This window comes from Engystomops pustulosus, chromosome 2, assembly GCF_040894005.1.
Source record: "Engystomops pustulosus chromosome 2, aEngPut4.maternal, whole genome shotgun sequence".
NCBI lineage: Eukaryota > Metazoa > Chordata > Amphibia > Anura > Leptodactylidae > Engystomops > Engystomops pustulosus.
This window is the reverse complement of record NC_092412.1, coordinates 259,618,287-259,637,638: the sequence shown is the minus strand read 5'-3', so window position 1 is coordinate 259,637,638 and position 19,352 is coordinate 259,618,287. Positions and strand designations below refer to the sequence as shown.

Sequence of the window (19,352 nt, the reverse complement as noted above, 5' to 3'; positions counted from 1 at the left end):
GCTTGGGACTTGCTAATTTTGTTGCCATTTTCCCTTGTATGAAATGTTACAATGTATCCCTAGTATGGAAGGGGGAGGAGCATTGGTCACGGTCACATATAGTCACAGCTGTAGTTATCAGAGCGCCCCTTTAAGTCTGAGGTCATTGAATCTCTAATCAGGTCACTTTTTTCTCTTTTTCAGATCTTTAAGGGAAAAAACATGGATTTCTCCAAATTACCAAAGATCCGGGATGAGAGCGGGAGAGCAAGTTTGGCTATGTACACGGCGTCTCCGGACCCGGTGAGTGCGGCGATGGTGGACGCTCCGGGGTGCGGTGTCTGTGCCGGAGTCTGATGTGGCGAGACATTTTCAGCTTCTCTAGTAACATCCAGAGCTGCAAACACAAATCGCTCCTTTACTGCACCACAAAGGCTTGAAGCAATCAGAAAACTACATCTCCCACAATGCAACACAGTGCAGAGTGGTGGGGATTGTTCTTTAAAGGGTTGTCCTAGGTTTCCATGTTATCCCTATACACTTCATGATCAGTAAACTTGTATTCTTAAAGGAGGGGTCGTCATAAGGCTTCCAATGAGAACTTCTAGGGCAATTACATGGGGGCACATATTTAGTGATGTCCTATTAATTGCACCCTTTGTATACATGTTGTACGTTTTTCTTATTTTTTTTGCCTATTAACCCTTTGTCTTATTTGTTGCGCAGTGGTGACGGCATCCAATATGGCGGGAGCTGCTATGTATGAGCTGGTGCGTGTCGGACACTCAGAGCTGGTGGGGGAGATCATTCGTCTGGAAGGAGATATGGCTACAATCCAAGTCTATGAAGAGACCTGTATCCTTTTATCCAGGTTCCAAGGCTATAAACTCATACAGGAGCGCTCATAGTATGTGTATAAAATACAGGATAAGGCTACATTCACGCTACCGTATGGAGGACGTATATACGGCTGATATACGTCCTCCATAGACGGCAATGGGCGCACGGCACCCTAGGGAGCTGTATGGTGCAGCACACGTGTAGCACCGTACCACTCCGTACCCGGGAAAAAGATAGGATCTGTCCTATCTTTTCCCGTAATACGGCGCCGTGCGCCATAGGTTGCTATGGAGACAGGCGGGGGTGAGCTGTGCTCACCTCCTCCTCCTCTCCCCGTGCACTGCTACGGTACGGTTCGGGCGGGCAACGGCAGTGTGAATGTAGCCCAAGGCTACATTAGCTCGATGTATGCCCGCCGTACCGTACTACGGAATACATCGGCACTGCAGAGAGGAGCAGGGGATGAGCGCTGCTCACCCCCGCCCCTCTCCATAGGAAGATACGGCGCTGTATCACGGGAAAAGATGGGACACGTCCTATCTTTTCCCGGGCTACGGAGCGGTACGGTGCCGCTTCTAGTGCTGCACCATACTGCTCCCGTACAGGGCCGTGAGCCCATAGAAGTGTATGGGGGACGTATATCGGCCGTATATACGTCCCCCATACATGTGTGTGAATGTAGCCTCAGTAGGGCAATAGTGAGTGCAGCTCTGGGGGATAATACAGGGTGTAACTCAGGATCAGTACAGGATAAGTAATGTCATGTATGTACACAGTGACTGCACCAGCAGCAGAATAGTGAGTGCAGCTCTGGGGTATAATACAGGATGTAACTCAGGATCAGTACAGGATAAGTAATGTCATGTATGTACACAGTGACTTGCACCAGCAGCAGAATAGTGAGTGCAGCTCTGGGGTATAATACAGGATGTAACTCAGTATCAGTACAGGATAAGTAATGTCATGTATGTACACAGTGACTGCACCAGCAGCAGAATAGTGAGTGCAGCTCTGGAGTATAATACAGGATGTAACTCAGGATCAGTACAGGATAAGTAATATCATGTATGTACACAGTGACTGCACCAGCAGCAGAATAGTGAGTGCAGCTCTGGAGTATAATACAGGATGTAACTCAGGATCAGTACAGGATAAGTAATGTCATGTATGTACACAGTGACTGCACCAGCAGCAGAATAGTGAGTGCAGCTCTGGGGGATAATACAGGATGTAACTCGGGATCAGTACAGGATAAGTAATGTCATGTATGTACACAGTGACTGCACCAGCAGCAGAATAGTGAGTGCAGCTCTGGGGTATAATACAGGATGTAACTCAGGATCAGTACAGGATAAGTAATGTCATGTATGTACACAGTGACTGCACCAGCAGCAGAATAGTGAGTGTAGCTCTGGAGTATAATACAGGATGTAACTCAGGATCAGTACAGGATAAGTAATGTCATGTATGTACACAGTGACTGCACCAGCAGCAGAATAGTGAGTGCAGCTCTGGAGTATAATACAGGATGTAACTCGGGATCAGTACAGGATAAGTAATATCATGTATGTACACAGTGACTGCACCAGCAGCAGAATAGTGAGTGCAGCTCTGGGGGATAATACAGGATGTAACTCAGGAATATTATATCTGGATACTTATCCTGTATTAATGCTTTCTGTACCTCAGTTGTCTCTGGAGTTAGACAAGAAAATCTACAGAAATCTGAAGAATATCAAGTAATTGAGGAGTTTATTCGGGTTCCTCCTGGGTGCAGGGCTCGGGTTAGGATAGATTTTGAAAGAATACAATAAACCCGGGCGGGGGTGGATCAAACTCAAGTGAATGAGGACCCAAGAAAAATCACTTATAAGGAGTGAAAAACAAATTACAATCAGTGATTTACAAATACTTTCTTTTATTAATCAAGTTTAAACCAAAACAGGGGTAAAGCTTTGGGAGTCTTTTTTAATGCAGATGAAGGCCTCTGCACTGAAGATCAGTCTGTAAAGAGAGAAGTGATCGTATGAGAGTCAAATAGTGGTGACCTCATGATAATATGGTAACGTAAATGTAATATCAGAGGCTCACCTTGTTAAATATTCGTTCGTCTCAAGGATCGTAGTTAGGGAAACTCTATAAGCCTACTGGAGGAAATACCCAAGAGTGTTCACCTTAGCCTTTTGTGACTGTCAAGGTAGTCAAATGCGGTCTTAGGTGAGAGAGGTACAGATCCAAGTGCTTTAGAGTTTGAGAGAGGGGGTGACTAATAGATATCGGTCCATCTGGGCTTTAGTCTTAGTGACAAAAACGTCATATAAATCCCTATATAAGCCCTATTTAGGACATCAACTATTGCACCCTTGTAACCTAGCCTCGGGACTATGGTCCTATGTGAACACAGTCCCGACAGGAACCTGTCCCTGCGATAACTGGCCCTATTAAAGACCTATTCAGCAGGAATGTTCCAGTAATTTTTGAAGCCTTTCGGCGTCATATATTGTCATAAGTAAGGGTCGAGAAAAAAATGTCATAGATTTTTAAGAGAGAACCCCAATCCCGACAAGGCTTGTTTCGCCCTATTGGGCTCATCAGGGGAACGCTGGGTTCTTCAATGAACGCCCTATTAGAGACAGTGAACAGTCTCTAATAGGGCGAAACAAGCCTTGTCGGGATTGGGGTTCTCTCTTAAAAATCTATGACATTTTTTTCTCGACCCTTACTTATGACAATATATGACGCCGAAAGGCTTCAAAAATTACTGGAACATTCCTGCTGAATAGGTCTTTAATAGGGCCAGTTATCGCAGGGGACAGGTTCCTGTCGGGACTGTGTTCACATAGGACCATAGTCCCGAGGCTAGGTTACAAGGGTGCAATAGTTGATGTCCTAAATAGGGCTTATATAGGGATTTATATGACGTTTTTGTCACTAAGACTAAAGCCCAGATGGACCGATATCTATTAGTCACCCCCTCTCTCAAACTCTAAAGCACTTGGATCTGTACCTCTCTCACCTAAGACCGCATTTGACTACCTTGACAGTCACAAAAAGCTAAGGTGAACACTCTTGGGTATTTCCTCCAGTAGGCTTATAGAGTTTCCCTAACTACGATCCTTGAGACGAACGAATATTTAACAAGGTGAGCCTCTGATATTACATTTACGTTACCATATTATCATGAGGTCACCACTATTTGACTCTCATACGATCACTTCTCTCTTACAGACTGATCTTCAGTGCAGAGGCCTTCATCTGCATTAAAAAAGACTCCCAAAGCTTTACCCCTGTTTTGGTTTAACTTGATTAATAAAAGAAAGTATTTGTAAATCGCTGATTGTAATTTGTAGGATAGATTTTGGCATATATTTGAGTTTTCTCACTCTTTCCCGCAGCCTGAGCTTCTCCCTGAGGTTCTCGTGTTGCATTACGTGTCTGAGTTTCCTCAGCACCCGTCATACCAGCTGGTGTATCGGTGGGAGACCCTGTCCTGCGCACCGGGAAGCCCCTCTCTGTAGAGCTGGGTCCTGGTATCATGGGATCCATTTTTGATGGTATCCAGAGACCTCTGAAGGACATCAGCGACTCCACACAAAGTATCTATATCCCCAGGGGCGTGAATGTGTCTGCCCTCAGCCAAACCATCAAGTGGGAGTTCACCCCTCCAAGAGCCTGAGGGTAAGTGCATTAGTGGACACACAGGACATGGCAGATCCCTGTGTAAGGGAGGGGGGGGGGTGTTTAGCCACAGAGGGGTCAGAGCGCCCACGCTGACCCCTGACCCGTGACCCCTGACCACACATCGGTGGCTTCCTCTGTAATTCCCGTTTTGTCCTGCAGGTCGGCAGTCACATCACAGGAGGAGATATTTATGGGTTGGTATTTGAGAATTCCCTCATCAAACACAAGATTATGCTCCCTCCTCGTAATCGCGGCACAGTCACCTACCTGGCGCCGCCCGGGCACTACGACACCTCGGTAAGATCTTCTTCCGATGCTTTGGAGGTGACTGGAGGACTTGGTGGTGACGGCTTCTTCTTCCTCCATAGGACGTGGTGCTGGAGCTGGAGTTTGAGGGGGTGAAGGAGCAGTTCACCATGGTCCAGGTCTGGCCCGTAAGAACCGTGCGTCCCGTGACGGAGAAGCTGCCCGCCAACCACCCGCTTCTGACCGGGCAGAGGGTGCTGGACGCCCTGTTCCCGTAAGTGCTTAAAGGGGCGCTCCAGTCTCTCGTGAATACAGTATGTTCCTTTTCTGAGGCTGATTGTCCCTCAGCGTTGTTAGATCTCTGCTTGCTGTCAGCGAATGTGATTGAATTGGATTTTGTTTTATATAATTTGTATTTTATTATTCATTTTAACACTTGGAGGTTATCTGTATTTTAGACAAGTTTATTTTAAGGTTTTACCTGCGCAGATACATTGTAACAATGGAAAGATTTGAGCTGCCGACGCCATCACATGACTGTGACAAAGCTGCAGCTGTGAGAAGTCCTTGTGGCTTTTATTTCCTGATGTAAACAAGAATCCTTACATTCACTGACAGGAAGCAGAGGATTGTATCCAGCTCAGTATGTACAGGTCCACCCTGCGCTTCAGTGACTTCCTCTGTCTTCTAGGACGAGCTAAACCCAATTAGTACACCCCCCCTCCCCCATCTGCAGAGCTCAGGGGGGGGGTCTCATCTGCCAAAATCAGTGCTGCGCATAGGGAATGATTAGACTCCTTTAACGTAGTAAGAAACCCAAATATCAGAGACGCCCTCCAGACCAGATGATGGGCACAGCACGACCCATGGTTCTGTATCCGGAGCTTTTGGATCCTTGTATCAGTGTCCTATAGGTCAGAGGATGATATGTGAATGTGACCAATCAGTGATGTGTCCTCAGGTGTGTCCAGGGCGGCACCACCGCCATCCCCGGGGCCTTTGGTTGTGGTAAAACGGTGATTTCCCAATCCTTGTCCAAGTACTCGAACAGCGACGTCATCATCTACGTGGGGTGTGGAGAACGAGGAAACGAGATGTCAGAAGTACTGAGAGACTTCCCGGAGGTGAGAAACCCGAGTCCTGGAGAATCAGAACCACTACAAGAACATATAACAGGACCACGTAACTCTCCACATGTGGTCACTGCACATACATGACATTACTTCTGCTGTATTATACTCCACAGCTGCACTCACTATCCTGCTGCTGGTGCAGTCACTGTGTACATACATGACATTACTTATCCTGTACTGATCCTGAGTTACATCCTGTATTATACCCCAGAGCTGCACTCACTATTCTGCTGCTGGTGCAGTCACTGTGTACATACATGACATTACTTATCCTGTACTGATCCTGAGTTACATCCTGTATTATACCCCAGAGCTGCACTCATTATTCTGCTGCTGGTGCAGTCACTGTGTACATACATGGCATTACTTATCCTGTACTGATCCTGAGTTACATCCTGTATTATACACCAGAGCTGCACTCACTATCCTGCTGCTGGTGCAGTCACTGTGTACATACATGACATTACTTATCCTGTACTGATCCTGAGTTACATCCTGTATTATACCCCAGAGCTGCACTCACTATTCTGCTGCTGGTGCAGTCACTGTGCACATACATGACATTACTTATCCTGTACTGATCCTGAGTTACATCCTGTATTATACTCCAGAGCTGCACTCACTATTCTGCTGCTGGTGCAGTCACTGTGTACATACATGACATTACTTATCCTGTACTGATCCTGAGTTACATCCTGTATTATACTGCAGAGCTGCACTCACTATTCTGCTGCTGGTGCAGTCACTGTGTACATACATGACATTACTTATCCTGTACTGATCCTGAGTTACATCCTGTATTATACTCCAGAGCTGCACTCACTATTCTGCTGCTGGTGCAGTCACTGTGTACATACATGACATTACTTATCCTGTACTGATCCTGAGTTACATCCTGTATTATACTCCAGAGCTGCACTCACTATTCTGCTGCTGGTGCAGTCACTGTGTACATACATGCCATTACTTATCCTGAACTGATCCTGAGTTACATCCTGTATTATACTCCAGAGCTGCACTCACTATTCTGCTGCTGGTGCAGTCACTGTGTACATACATGACATTACTTATCCTGTACTGATCCTGAGTTACATCCTGTATTATACTCCAGAGCTGCACTCACTATTCTGCTGCTGGTGCAGTCACTGTGTACATACATGACATTACTTATCCTGTACTGATCCTGAGTTACATCCTGTATTATACCCCAGAGCTGCACTCACTATTCTGCTGCTGGTGCAGTCACTGTGTACATACATGACATTACTTATCCTGTACTGATCCTGAGTTACATCCTGTATTATACCCCAGAGCTGCACTCACTATTCTGCTGCTGGTGCAGTCACTGTGTACATACATGACATTACTTATCCTGTACCGACCCTGAGCTGCACTCACTATACATATAGTGTATGACAGTCTGTAGAGCTGCAGGCAGGAGATGTTGGGGGAGGTCTGGTCGGTGTCTGGAGATATTTCAGGTCCTCCTCCCTCACCCCTTGCACTAGTCATGACCTCACACCTCTGGGTTTGGAGCAGCTGTGTATTTTGGCAGGGTCGTTGGTGTGTGTTTTGGCCTGGGTTCTCAGCCTGTGATTTGCGTTGCAGCTGACTATGGAGGTGGACGGGAAGGTGGAGAGCATCATGAAGAGAACCTCGCTGGTCGCCAACACCTCCAACATGCCCGTGGCTGCCAGAGAAGCCTCCATCTACACTGGTAAGGACATTGAGCGGTGTCGCCCCCTGCTGGCCGCAGCCTATAGGGGGCAGGACTCAGTGTGATGCTCTCTGTCTGCAGGTATCACCCTGTCGGAGTATTTCCGGGACATGGGCTACCACGTCAGTATGATGGCCGACTCCACCTCCCGATGGGCCGAGGCGCTAAGAGAAATCTCCGGACGTTTGGCTGAAATGCCGGCGGGTGAGTAGCTGTGCCGGGCGGGGGCAGGTGGGGCGCTCCAGGGGTGATGTGTGATGGTCCTGTTCTTCCCGTACAGACAGCGGTTATCCTGCGTACCTGGGAGCGCGGCTGGCGTCTTTCTACGAGCGAGCCGGACGGGTGAAGTGTCTGGGAAACCCCGAGAGGGAGGGCAGCGTCAGCATCGTAGGGGCGTAAGTATGACAAGACCACCCTGTGCCCCCTTCCCTACAGCCGCCTGTAGTCAGAATACACCACTAACGGGGTAGAAGCTACTGCAGCATAACCCGTCCCAGTCCTATCTGCAGAAGACTGGATGGAAAGGGTTAACTGCAGTCATTGTTCTAGAGAGCGAATCGCAGGTCCTGCACCGGCAGCCAAGCGTGGAGGAGTCAGAGGGGGTGCACCCCTCTTACACACCCCATGGAGGGCGCCGTGCACTATTATATTGTAGGTTTTATTCAGTTCTTAAAGGGGTCGTCCACTTTCAGCAAAAAAATGATAGTTTGTGTAATGAAAAGTTGTACAATTTTCTGTATCCAATCATTCATCCATTTCTAGATCTCTGCTTGCTGTCATTCTGTAGGAAGCCTCATTGTCTGCTCCCTATGGGTAAAAGCCAGTCCCTGGTTCATTATAACACACAGCTCTAATTACTCTGTGTGACATCACATGACCAGAGATATAACGAGCCATGCATCTGTGTGACATCACATGACCAGGGATATAACGAGCCGTGCACCTGTGTGACATCACATGACCAGGGATATAACAAGCTGTGCATCTGTGTGACATCACATGACAGGGATATAACGAGCCGTGCACCTGTGTGACAACACGTGACCAGGGATATAACGAGCCGTGCATCTGTGTGACATCACATGGCCAGGGATATAACAAGCTGTGCATCTGTGTGACATCACATGACAGGGAAATAACGAGCTGTGCATCTGTGTGACATCACATGACCAGGGATATAACGAGCCGTGCATCTGTGTGACATCACATGACCAGGGATATAACGAGCCATGCACCTGTGTGACATCACATGACCAGGGGTATAAAAAAGCTGTGCATCTGTGTGACATCACATGACCAGGGGTATAACGAGCCGTGCACCGGTGTGACATCACATGACCAGGGATATAACGAGCCGTGCACCTGTGTGACATCACATGACAGGGAAATAACGAGCTGTGCATCTGTGTGACATCACATGACCAGGGATATAACGAGCCGTGCATCTGTGTGACAACACATGACCAGGGATATAACGAGCCATGCACCTGTGTGACATCACATGACAGGTATATAACCAGCCGCGCACCTGATCCCCCTGTGTTTTTTCTGTGTTTGCTCTCAGTGTGTCGCCCCCTGGTGGAGACTTCTCAGATCCAGTCACTTCTGCCACCCTGGGTATTGTGCAGGTAACGTCTCATCCTTGTAATAGCTGCATGAAGCTGGAGTCCAGGGGGCGGTGCTTGACTGCCCTCTGTGTCAGGCTCCTCCCCTCCGTTTCCCCGGGCTCTGATCTCTCCTTCTATGTGCAGGTCTTCTGGGGTTTGGATAAGAAGTTGGCTCAGAGGAAGCATTTCCCCTCGGTGAACTGGCTGATCAGCTACAGTAAGTACACGCGGGCTCTGGACGAGTACTACGACAAGCACTTCCCCGAGTTTGTGCCGCTCAGGACCAAAGCCAAGGAGATCCTGCAGGAGGAGGAGGACCTGGCCGAGATCGTGCAGCTGGTCGGGAAGGTAAGACAGGGCAGGATCTTCTGTACATAGAGGGGAGGGGGTGTATGGAGGTGTCCTGTATGGTCGTCTTCAGACCTGACAAATTGCTCATAGATCCTCCGCTGGTCTATTCCAGGCATCACTAGCAGAAACCGATAAGATCACCCTGGAGGTGGCCAAACTGATCAAGGACGACTTCCTCCAACAGAACGGCTACACCCCATATGACAGGTAAGGGGCAGGGATGGGCTTTCTGGAGGGGTCGGGGCAGTGCCTGGCAGTGGGTGGGAAGGAGAGGGGGCGGAGGCTGCACCTGGCAGAGGGGGGGGGGGCGGAGGCTGCACCTGGCAGAGGGGGGGGGGGGGGCGGAGGCTGCACCTGGCAGAGGGGGGGGGGGGCGGAGGCTGCACCTGGCAGAGGGGGGGGGGCGGAGGCTGCACCTGGCAGAGGGGGGGGGGGCGGAGGCTGCACCTGGCAGAGGGGGGGGGGGCGGAGGCTGCACCTGGCAGAGGGGGGGGGGGCGAGGCTGCACCTGGCAGAGGGGGGGGGGCGGAGGCTGCACCTGGCAGAGGGGGGGGGGTGCGGAGGCTGCACCTGGCAGAGGGGGGGGGGGCGGAGGCTGCACCTGGCAGAGGGGGGGGGCGGAGGCTGCACCTGGCAGTGGGCGCAAAGGAAGGGGGGGGGGGGGCGGAGGCTGCACCTGGCAGTGGGCGCGAAGGGAGGGGGGGCGGAGGCTGCACCTGGCAGTGGGCGGAAAAGAAGGGTGGGGGTTTGAGCCCTGCAATGGGCATGGAGGAGGCAGCGGGTGTCTGGAGGATCAGTGTTCAGTTTGGCTCCATGTCTGACCTTTGTCGTCTTCTTCAGGTTCTGTCCTTTCTACAAGACGGTGGGCATGCTCTCCAACATGATCGCCTTCTACGACATGGCCCGCCGCGCCGTGGAGACCACCGCCCAGAGTGACAACAAGATCACGTGGTCAATCATTAGGGAGCACATGGGGGAGATCCTGTACAGACTGACCTCCATGAAATTCAAGGTACGTGGGGGCAGAACGCTGTACAGGCAAAGGGAATCTGTCAGCAGGGCTTAAGATATGTCCTTCCTCCCAAGCACATCGCCTGACATGTTATAGTGGCCGTGCCTGGTATTGCAGATCAGTCCCATTCCCTTCGATGGCTTGAGCTGAATCTATGTCGTTCCATAATAACAGGAACTCATCCAGTAGTGGAGTATAATACAGGCGGTTTGGGTGGTGGCGCGGGGCCCAAGCCTTCTAAGGGGACAAGAAGGTCCTCCAAAGGTCCTAAAACTGCAGTTTGAAAGCAGCAGAAGGGCCTCATCCTCCATTCCCCAAGAAGCTGATTCTAGCACCAGATGTAGGAAGTTATTCCAGATCTCATACAGCCCCGGGCGTCTTATTCTGCCCCTGCACTCACCACTAGGGGGCACTCACCACTAGGGGGCACTCACCACTAGGGGGCACTCACCACTAGGGGGCACTCACCACTAGGGGGCACTCACCACTAGGGGGCACTCACCACTAGGGGGCACTCACCACTAGGGGGCACTCACCACTAGGGGGCACTCACCACTAGGGGGCACTCACCACTAGGGGGCACTCACTTATAGTTTAAGGATCTTCAGCTAGCTCCCCCTAGTGGTGACTGCAACTACATGGAATTTGTCATTGTGTTTATGGAGGAAAGCAGGTGATAAGGAGTTAAATAAGAGCGGGTGGAAAGGCACTGGACCTGCGGGGGAGGAGGGGATCGGCTTAGGTCAGTCCAATGAAAGGTCGTAGTGTTCTCCACCTGGGCGGGGCGGCACCCGTCATGCATCACGCTCCACCGCTCCTTCTCCCATCATGCATCACGCTCCACCGCTCCTTCTCCCATCATGCATCACACTCCACCGCTCCTTCTCCCATCATGCATCACACTCCACCGCTCCTTCTCCCATCATGCATCACACTCCACCGCTCCTTCTCCCATCATGCGTCGGGCTCCACCGCTCCTTCTCCCATCATGCGTCGGGCTCCACCGCTCCCTCTCCCATCATGCATCGGGCTCCACCGCTCCCTCTCCCGTCATGCATCACACTCCACCGCTCCTTCTCCCATCATGCATCGGGCTCCACCGCTCCTTCTCCCATCATGCATCGGGCTCCACCGCTCCTTCTCCCATCATGCATCGGGCTCCACCGCTCCTTCTCCCATCATGCATCGGGCTCCACCGCTCCTTCTCCCATCATGCATCGGGCTCCACCGCTCCTTCTCCCATCATGCATCGGGCTCCACCGCTCCTTCTCCCATCATGCATCGGGCTCCACCGCTCCTTCTCCCATCATGCGTCGGGCTCCACCGCTCCTTCTCCCATCATGCGTCGGGCTCCACCGCTCCTTCTCCCATCATGCGTCGGGCTCCACCGCTCCTTCTCCCATCATGCGTCGGGCTCCACCGCTCCTTCTCCCATCATGCGTCGGGCTCCACCGCTCCTTCTCCCATCATGCGTCGGGCTCCACCGCTCCTTCTCCCATCATGCGTCGGGCTCCACCGCTCCTTCTCCCATCATGCGTCGGGCTCCACCGCTCCTTCTCCCATCATGCGTCGGGCTCCACCGCTCCTTCTCCCATCATGCGTCGGGCTCCACCGCTCCTTCTCCCATCATGCGTCGGGCTCCACCGCTCCTTCTCCCATCATGCGTCGGGCTCCACCGCTCCTTCTCCCATCATGCGTCGCGCTCCACCGCTCCTTCTCCCATCATGCGTCGGGCTCCACCGCTCCTTCTCCCATCATGCGTCGGGCTCCACCGCTCCTTCTCCCATCATGCGTCGGGCTCCACCGCTCCTTCTCCCATCATGCGTCGGGCTCCACCGCTCCTTCTCCCATCATGCGTCGGGCTCCACCGCTCCTTCTCCCATCATGCGTCGGGCTCCACCGCTCCTTCTCCCATCATGCGTCGGGCTCCACCGCTCCTTCTCCCATCATGCGTCGGGCTCCACCGCTCCTTCTCCCATCATGCGTCGGGCTCCACCGCTCCTTCTCCCATCATGCGTCGGGCTCCACCGCTCCTTCTCCCATCATGCATCATGCTCCACCGCCACTTCTCCCATCATGCATCATGCTCCACCGCCACTTCTCCCATCATGCGTCGGGCTCCACCGCTCCTTCTCCCATCATGCTTCGGGCTCCACCGCTCCTTCTCCCATCATGCATCGGGCTCCTTCTCCCATCATGCATCGGGCTCCACCGCCCCTTCTCCCATCATGCATCGGGCTCCACCGCTCCTTCTCCCATCATGCATCGGGCTCCACCGCTCCTTCTCCCATCATGCATCGGGCTCCACCGCTCCTTCTCCCATCATGCATCGGGCTCCACCGCTCCTTCTCCCATCATGCGTCGGGCTCCACCGCTCCTTCTCCCATCATGCATCACGCTCCACCGCTCCTTCTCCCATCATGCATCACACTCCACCGCTCCCTCTCCCATCATGCATCGGGCTCCACCGCTCCTTCTCCCATCATGCATCATGTTCCTTCTCCCATCATGCATCGGGCTCCACCGCTCCTTCTCCCATCATGCATCATGTTCCTTCTCCCATCATGCATCATGCTCCTGTTTGTCTTTCCCCTCCAGGACCCGGTGAAGGAAGGAGAAGCTAAGATTAAGGGGGACTACGCGCAGCTGCTGGAGGACATGCAGAACGCCTTCCGCAGCCTAGAAGACTAATAGCCATAGAGGCGGAGCTTCCTGTGACCACACCCCCCTCATCTCAGACCTCCAGCTGCTGTATACCTCCTGTAGACACCGGCCCCCCTCACGGACAGCGTCCATTCCAGTGTTGTAGGTGTTACCCCGCTCGTGTGGTTGGTGAATATCCGTGGGGGGATGCAGCTGCAGCCTGCGCCACTCCCATCATCCACCTCCTGACAACCATGATAGGTGATGTAGTGGAGGGTCACATGCCACACCACTCCGCACATTCCATCCCAGGGCTGCTCATGCTTCCTGGGAGTTGTAGTCCTCGCCAGTATCGTCCTCCTGCCGTATGTGTATGCAATGTACAGTAATCTGAGCCATGTGCTAGCTCCCTAACCCAGCTGTGCTCACATGTCCTCCAGCAGGTGTGACCATGCAGACTGCAGGCAGTGCTATGTATGTCCCTCACACTGCTGTGCTCTGTGCAGCTTGTGTTGTCCCTGGAGAGATGTGTCATCAAACCTCTATGTATCATGTTAGTAGCTGCAGGACTGTGATTCGCATTTCAGGATTGTTGCTTTCTGGCATTGGGTGGGTCCTCACACTGCTGTGCTCTGTGCTCTGATACTTGTGACTGCTGTTGTATTACAATATGATCCTGTTATAGCTTCTACCTAGAGTAGAAGGATGTAGCTTTGAAGCAGCTGAAAGCACAGAGCACAGCAGTGTGAGGACACACCCCTGGTGGAGAAGCTACAATCCTGGAATAAAACCCATATATCACAGTCCTGCTGCTACTAACAACATACAGAAAGGTCTGATGACGCGTCTCTCCAGGGACAATACATAGCCCTGGCTGCAGTCTGTATGGTCACACCTGCTGATAGGTTCCCTTTAATAATAACAATGTATCCGAGCTGCTCCGGTTCTGTCTACAACTGTGGTCGGTCCCTGATATAATTCTGTGTGTGGCTTTAAGGTTGGGCATCCATGGACCTATCTACAACCCCCTCACTGTAACCCCCCTCTCCCCTCCAAACAATGGGGGGGTCTGTGTTTCCTTATGACGCCTCTCACCATTGCTCTCTTGTGTATTTGCTGCCGCCGTGTTGTCTATCCCCTCCCCCCACATGTCCAGGGTAATGTGCAGTAGTAAGGATTTGGCAGGGTTACTAGTCACTGACAGCCAGCAGAGATCGTATAATACAGCCGCCGCTAGGGGGAGCTCCCCCTCTACATGGTATAATACAGCCGCCACTAGGGGGAGCTCCCCCTCTACATGGTATAATACAGCCGCCACTAGGGGGAGCTCCCTCTACATGGTATAATACAGCCGCCACTAGAGGGAGCTCCCCCTCTACATGGTATAATACAGCACCACTAGGGGGAGCTCCCTCTACATGGTATAATACAGCCGCCACTAGGGGGAGCTCCCTCTACATGGTATAATACAGCCGCCACTAGAGGGAGCTCCCCCTCTACATGGTATAATACAGCACCACTAGGGAGAGCTCCCTCTACATGGTATAATACAGCCACCACTAGGGGGAGCCCCCCCTCTACATGGTATAATACAGCCGCCACTAGGGGGAGCTCCCCCTCTACATGGTATAATACAGCCGCCACTAGGGGGAGCTCCCTCTACATGGTATAATACAGCCGCCACTAGGGGGAGCTCCCCTCTACATGGTATAATACAGCCGCCACTAGGGGGAGCTCCCCTTCTACATGGTATAACACAGCCGCCACTAGGGGGAGCTCCCCTTCTACATGGAATAACACAGCCGCCACTAGGGGGAGCTCCCCTTCTACATGGTATAACACAGCCGCCACTAGGGGGAGTTCCCTCTACATGGTATAATACAGCCGCCACTAGGGGGAGCTCCCTCTACATGGTATAATACAACCACCACCAGAGGGAGCTCCCTCTACATGGTATAATACAGCCGCCACTAGGGGGAGCTCCCCCTCTACATGGTATAATACAGCCTCCACTAGGGGGAGCTCCCTCTACATGGTATAATACAGCCTCCACTAGGGGGAGCTCCCTCTACATGGTATAACACAGCCTCCACTAGGGGGAGCTCCCTCTACATGGTATAATACAGCCTCCACTAGGGGGAGCTCCCTCTACATGGTATAATACAGCCACCACTAGGGGGAGCTCCCTCTACATGGTATAATACAGCCACCACTAGGGGGAGCTCCCCCTCTACATGGTATAATACGGCCGCCACTAGGGGGAGCTCCCCCTCTACATGGTATAATACGGCCGCCACTAGGGGGAGCTCCCCCTCTACATGGTATAATACAGCCACCACTAGGGGGAGCTCCCCCTCTACATGGTATAATACAGCCTCCACTAGGGGGAGCTCCCCCTCTACATGGTATAATACAGCCACCACTAGGGGGAGCTCCCCCTCTACATGGTATAATACAGCCACCACTAGGGAGAGCTCCCTCTACATGGTATAATACAGCCTCCACTAGGGGGAGCTCCCCCTCTACATGGTATAATACAGCCGCCACTAGGGGGAGCTCCCCCTGTACATGGTATAATACAGCCGCCACTAGGGGGAGCTTCCTCTACATGGTATAACACAGCTGCCACTAGGGGGAGCTCTCTGCATACTGGTTTATCATTGAGAATTAAGTGCATTCAGTACACAGTCGGCCCTTGAGCTCCCCCTAGTGGTGTCACATGATGAATTTCTGTCTACGCTTGAGTTTTGTTTTAAGGAATTTTGAGCTGCAACTATAAAAATGGATTAATAAGTCAATCACACTTAGAGGATGTTCAGGATCAGCAATCATGGCCGCCTTCTCCTATAAGCAGCGGCATCATGGGTAGTGTGTTGTATTGCTATACAGCTGCAATACCGGACACGACCCATGGACACGTGTGGCCATGCCTTTTCTGATCCTGGACGACTCCATAGATGGAGATTCCCTTTAAGTTGATCTCACCGGATTCTCCAGGGAGATGCAGCTGGAAGTTAGGATTTACTTTTAACAGGGAAAATTGGGGCCTGGATAAAAAATGTTTCCCAGAATCCTCAGTGTCTCATATGTAGCTCTCTGCCGCCCCCTACCTGTACCCGGAGTCACTGTACTCCGCCCCCTCATGGCTCCCACATTCCCTGCCCCGCCGGGGGGTGCCTGATCCTCCCTGCGAGATGTAAAGATGATAGAGTTGTGTATTTATTGTACTGCAGGGGGCGCCGCAGCTCCTGGCTGATATTTTTTGGTGTTTTTGTCGTACGTGTCGCGCTTCTGTTCGCCGTTTGGTTTCTGTTTTTTTTCCATTGAAGTTCTAGAAGGAGAAGTTCGGAGGCGGAGACGCTCTCTGATTTTATGACTTGAAATTTGTGTAAAGTTGTTCAGATTCTTGAGAATAAAATATAAATTTAAATGTAACATTTTTAGTTTTTTTCATTTATTATATGGGGGCGGAGCCTAGAGGGGGGCGTCTGAGTATCTGATGACCGTCTTCTTAAAGGGGTCCTCCAGATTCAAATGTTGAAGAACCTCTCCTTGGGATTAGATGGGTGGGGGGGTCCGACACTTCCCTCCCCCAGCCTCGGAATGTTATGTCAATCTTTTACATCGTCTGATTGCTGAGCTGCAATACCAAGCCCCACCACTACACAACGTATGGCGCTGTGCCTGATGAGCAGTGCAGGGACCACACGCTCTTCTGCTACTTTGAACAGCTGCTAGTGGGGGATGTATCGGACCCCCGCTGATGTGATGTCATGAATCGGACCCCTGCTGATGTGATGTCATGAATCGGACCCCCGCTGATGTGATGTCATGAATCGGACCCCTGCTGATGTGATGTCATGAATCGGACCCCTGCTGATGTGATGTCATGAATCGGACCCCTGCTGATGTGATGTCATGAATCGGACCCCTGCTGATGTGATGTCATGAATCGGACCCCCGCTGATGTGATGTCATGAATCGGACCCCTGCTGATGTGATGTCATGTATCGGACCCCCGCTGATGTGATGTCATGAATCGGACCCCCGCTGATGTGATGTCATGAATCGGACCCCCGCTGATGTGATGTCATGAATCGGACCCCCGCTGATGTGATGTCATGAATCGGACCCCCGCTGATGTGATGTCATGAATCGGACCCCTGCTGATGTGATGTCATGAATCGGACCCCTGCTGATGTGATGTCATGAATCGGACCCCTGCTGATGTGATGTCATGAATCGGACCCCTGCTGATGTGATGTCATGAATCGGACCCCTGCTGATGTGATGTCATGAATCGGACCCCTGCTGATGTGATGTCATGAATCGGACCCCTGCTGATGTGATATAATGTATCGGACCCCTGCTGATGTGATATAATGTATTGGACCCCCTGCTGATGTGATGTCATGAATCGGACCCCCGCTGATGTGATGTCATGTATCGGACCCCTGCTGATGTGATGTCTTGAATCGGACCCCCGCTGATGTGATGTCATGAATCGGACCCCCGCTGATGTGATGTCATGTATCGGACCCCCGCTGATGTGATGTCATGTATCGGACCCCTGCTGATGTGATGTCATGAATCGGACCCTCTGCTGATGTGATGTCATGAATCGGACCCTCTGCTGATGTGATGTCATGAATCGGACCCTCTGCTGATGTGATGTCATGTATCGGACCCCTGCTGATGTGATGTCATGAATCGGACCCCTGCTGATGTGATGTCTTGAATCGGACCCCCTGCTGATGTGATGTCATGTATCGGACCCCTGCTGATGTGATATAATGTATCGGACCCCTGCTGATGTGATGTCATGTATCGGACCCCTGCTGATGTGATGTCATGTATCGGACCCCCGCTGATGTGATGTCATGAATCAGACCCTCTGCTGATGTGATGTCATGAATCGGACCTCTGCTGATGTGATGTCATGTATCGGACCCCTGCTGATGCGATATCCCCGCTGCAGAACCTCCTCACTATCATAATGTCCTGTTATATGGATATAATATAGAGTAGGGGGAGTGATCCCCCCCAGGTATTGGTGCTTCCTGCTGGTGCCTCTAGGTGGCAGCACCCAGCATGCACTGCACCTGCTGTATTTCCAGGAAGTCTCCTCTGGTTACTATGGATACCTCTACCTTGAAAGATGCCGCTATGGAGTCATGTTGCCCGGCAACCAGCATCCCGGGAAATGGAGGAGACTACGGAAGAGACAATGCCGGAGCGAGGAGAGGAGCGAGCGGAGGTGAGAGGAGTCACCCCCCAAATCCCCCAAGAGCCCGAGACCCCAGAGATGACCGGGATCATCTGTTATTATGTACAGGCCCAACAGGACGTGGAGCCCGAGGATGGGAGCAAAATGTCCTCAGAGGAGGAAGCGGAGAGGAACCCGAATACCTGGGGGGCCGACTGGAGCTTCTGGGTAATGACACCGAACCAGAGAAATATCTGTAAACCCCCCCCCCCCCGCAGGGTAACAAGTAACATCCCCCTCCTGTCACATCACAGGAGATCTGCAGGGATTTTACACTTACACGTCTAAGGTCTGACCAACAGGAGGATCCAAATACCCCCTACATTGCCCCCAAACATTAATGCCCCTTACACTGCCCACAATAATAATACTCCTTACACTGCCGTCAAATACTAATACCTCTAACACTGTCCCTCCAAATATTAATACCCCCAACACTGTCCTCAAATACTAATACACTGCCCCCAAATAATAATGCTCCTTACACTGCCCCCCAAATACTAATACCCCTTACACTGCCCCCAAACACTAATACCCCTTACACTGCCCCCAAGCACTAATACCCCTTACATTGCCCCCAATAATAATACTCCTTACACTGCCCCCAAATACTGATACCCCTAATACTGCTCCCCAAATATTAATACTCCTTACACTGCCCCCAAATACTAATACCCCTTACACTGCCCCCAAATACTAATACTCCTTACACTGCCCCCCAAATACTAATACTCCTACACTACCCCCAAATACTAATACCCTTTACACTGCCCCAAAATACTAATACCCCTTACACTGCCCCAAATATTTATACTCCTTACACTGCCCCAAATATTTATACTCCTTAGACTGCCCCAAATATTTATACTCCTTAGAC

General features: G+C 51.6%; 2 protein-coding genes across 3 annotated transcripts in view; both read left to right on the top strand.

The window, feature by feature from the left end:
* The first annotated feature begins 201 nt into the window (after positions 1-201).
* ATP6V1A (ATPase H+ transporting V1 subunit A) lies at positions 202-16,644 on the top strand. Its single transcript, XM_072138947.1, is given in 16 exon segments — positions 202-235; positions 238-282; positions 706-834; positions 4,284-4,481; positions 4,484-4,497; positions 4,660-4,797; positions 4,869-5,020; positions 5,708-5,870; positions 7,488-7,596; positions 7,678-7,800; positions 7,877-7,991; positions 9,161-9,224; positions 9,348-9,551; positions 9,667-9,761; positions 10,395-10,566; positions 13,165-16,644. Coding segments are annotated over 16 exon segments (1,848 nt in total). The 3' UTR covers positions 13,258-16,644.
* Positions 16,645-18,336: 1,692 nt separating this feature from the next.
* GRAMD1C (GRAM domain containing 1C) overlaps positions 18,337-19,352 on the top strand; it is a 145,865-nt gene continuing 144,849 nt past the window's right edge. Inside the window, exons 1-2 of one of the 2 annotated variants that reach the window (XM_072138940.1) lie at positions 18,337-18,466; positions 18,545-18,643. In XM_072138940.1, the coding sequence (XP_071995041.1) occupies positions 18,368-18,466; positions 18,545-18,643 (198 nt within the window). In that variant the 5' untranslated portion in view covers positions 18,337-18,367. The remainder of the gene's footprint in view (positions 18,467-18,544; positions 18,644-19,352) is intronic. The other variant, XM_072138944.1, reaches the window with a different exon arrangement.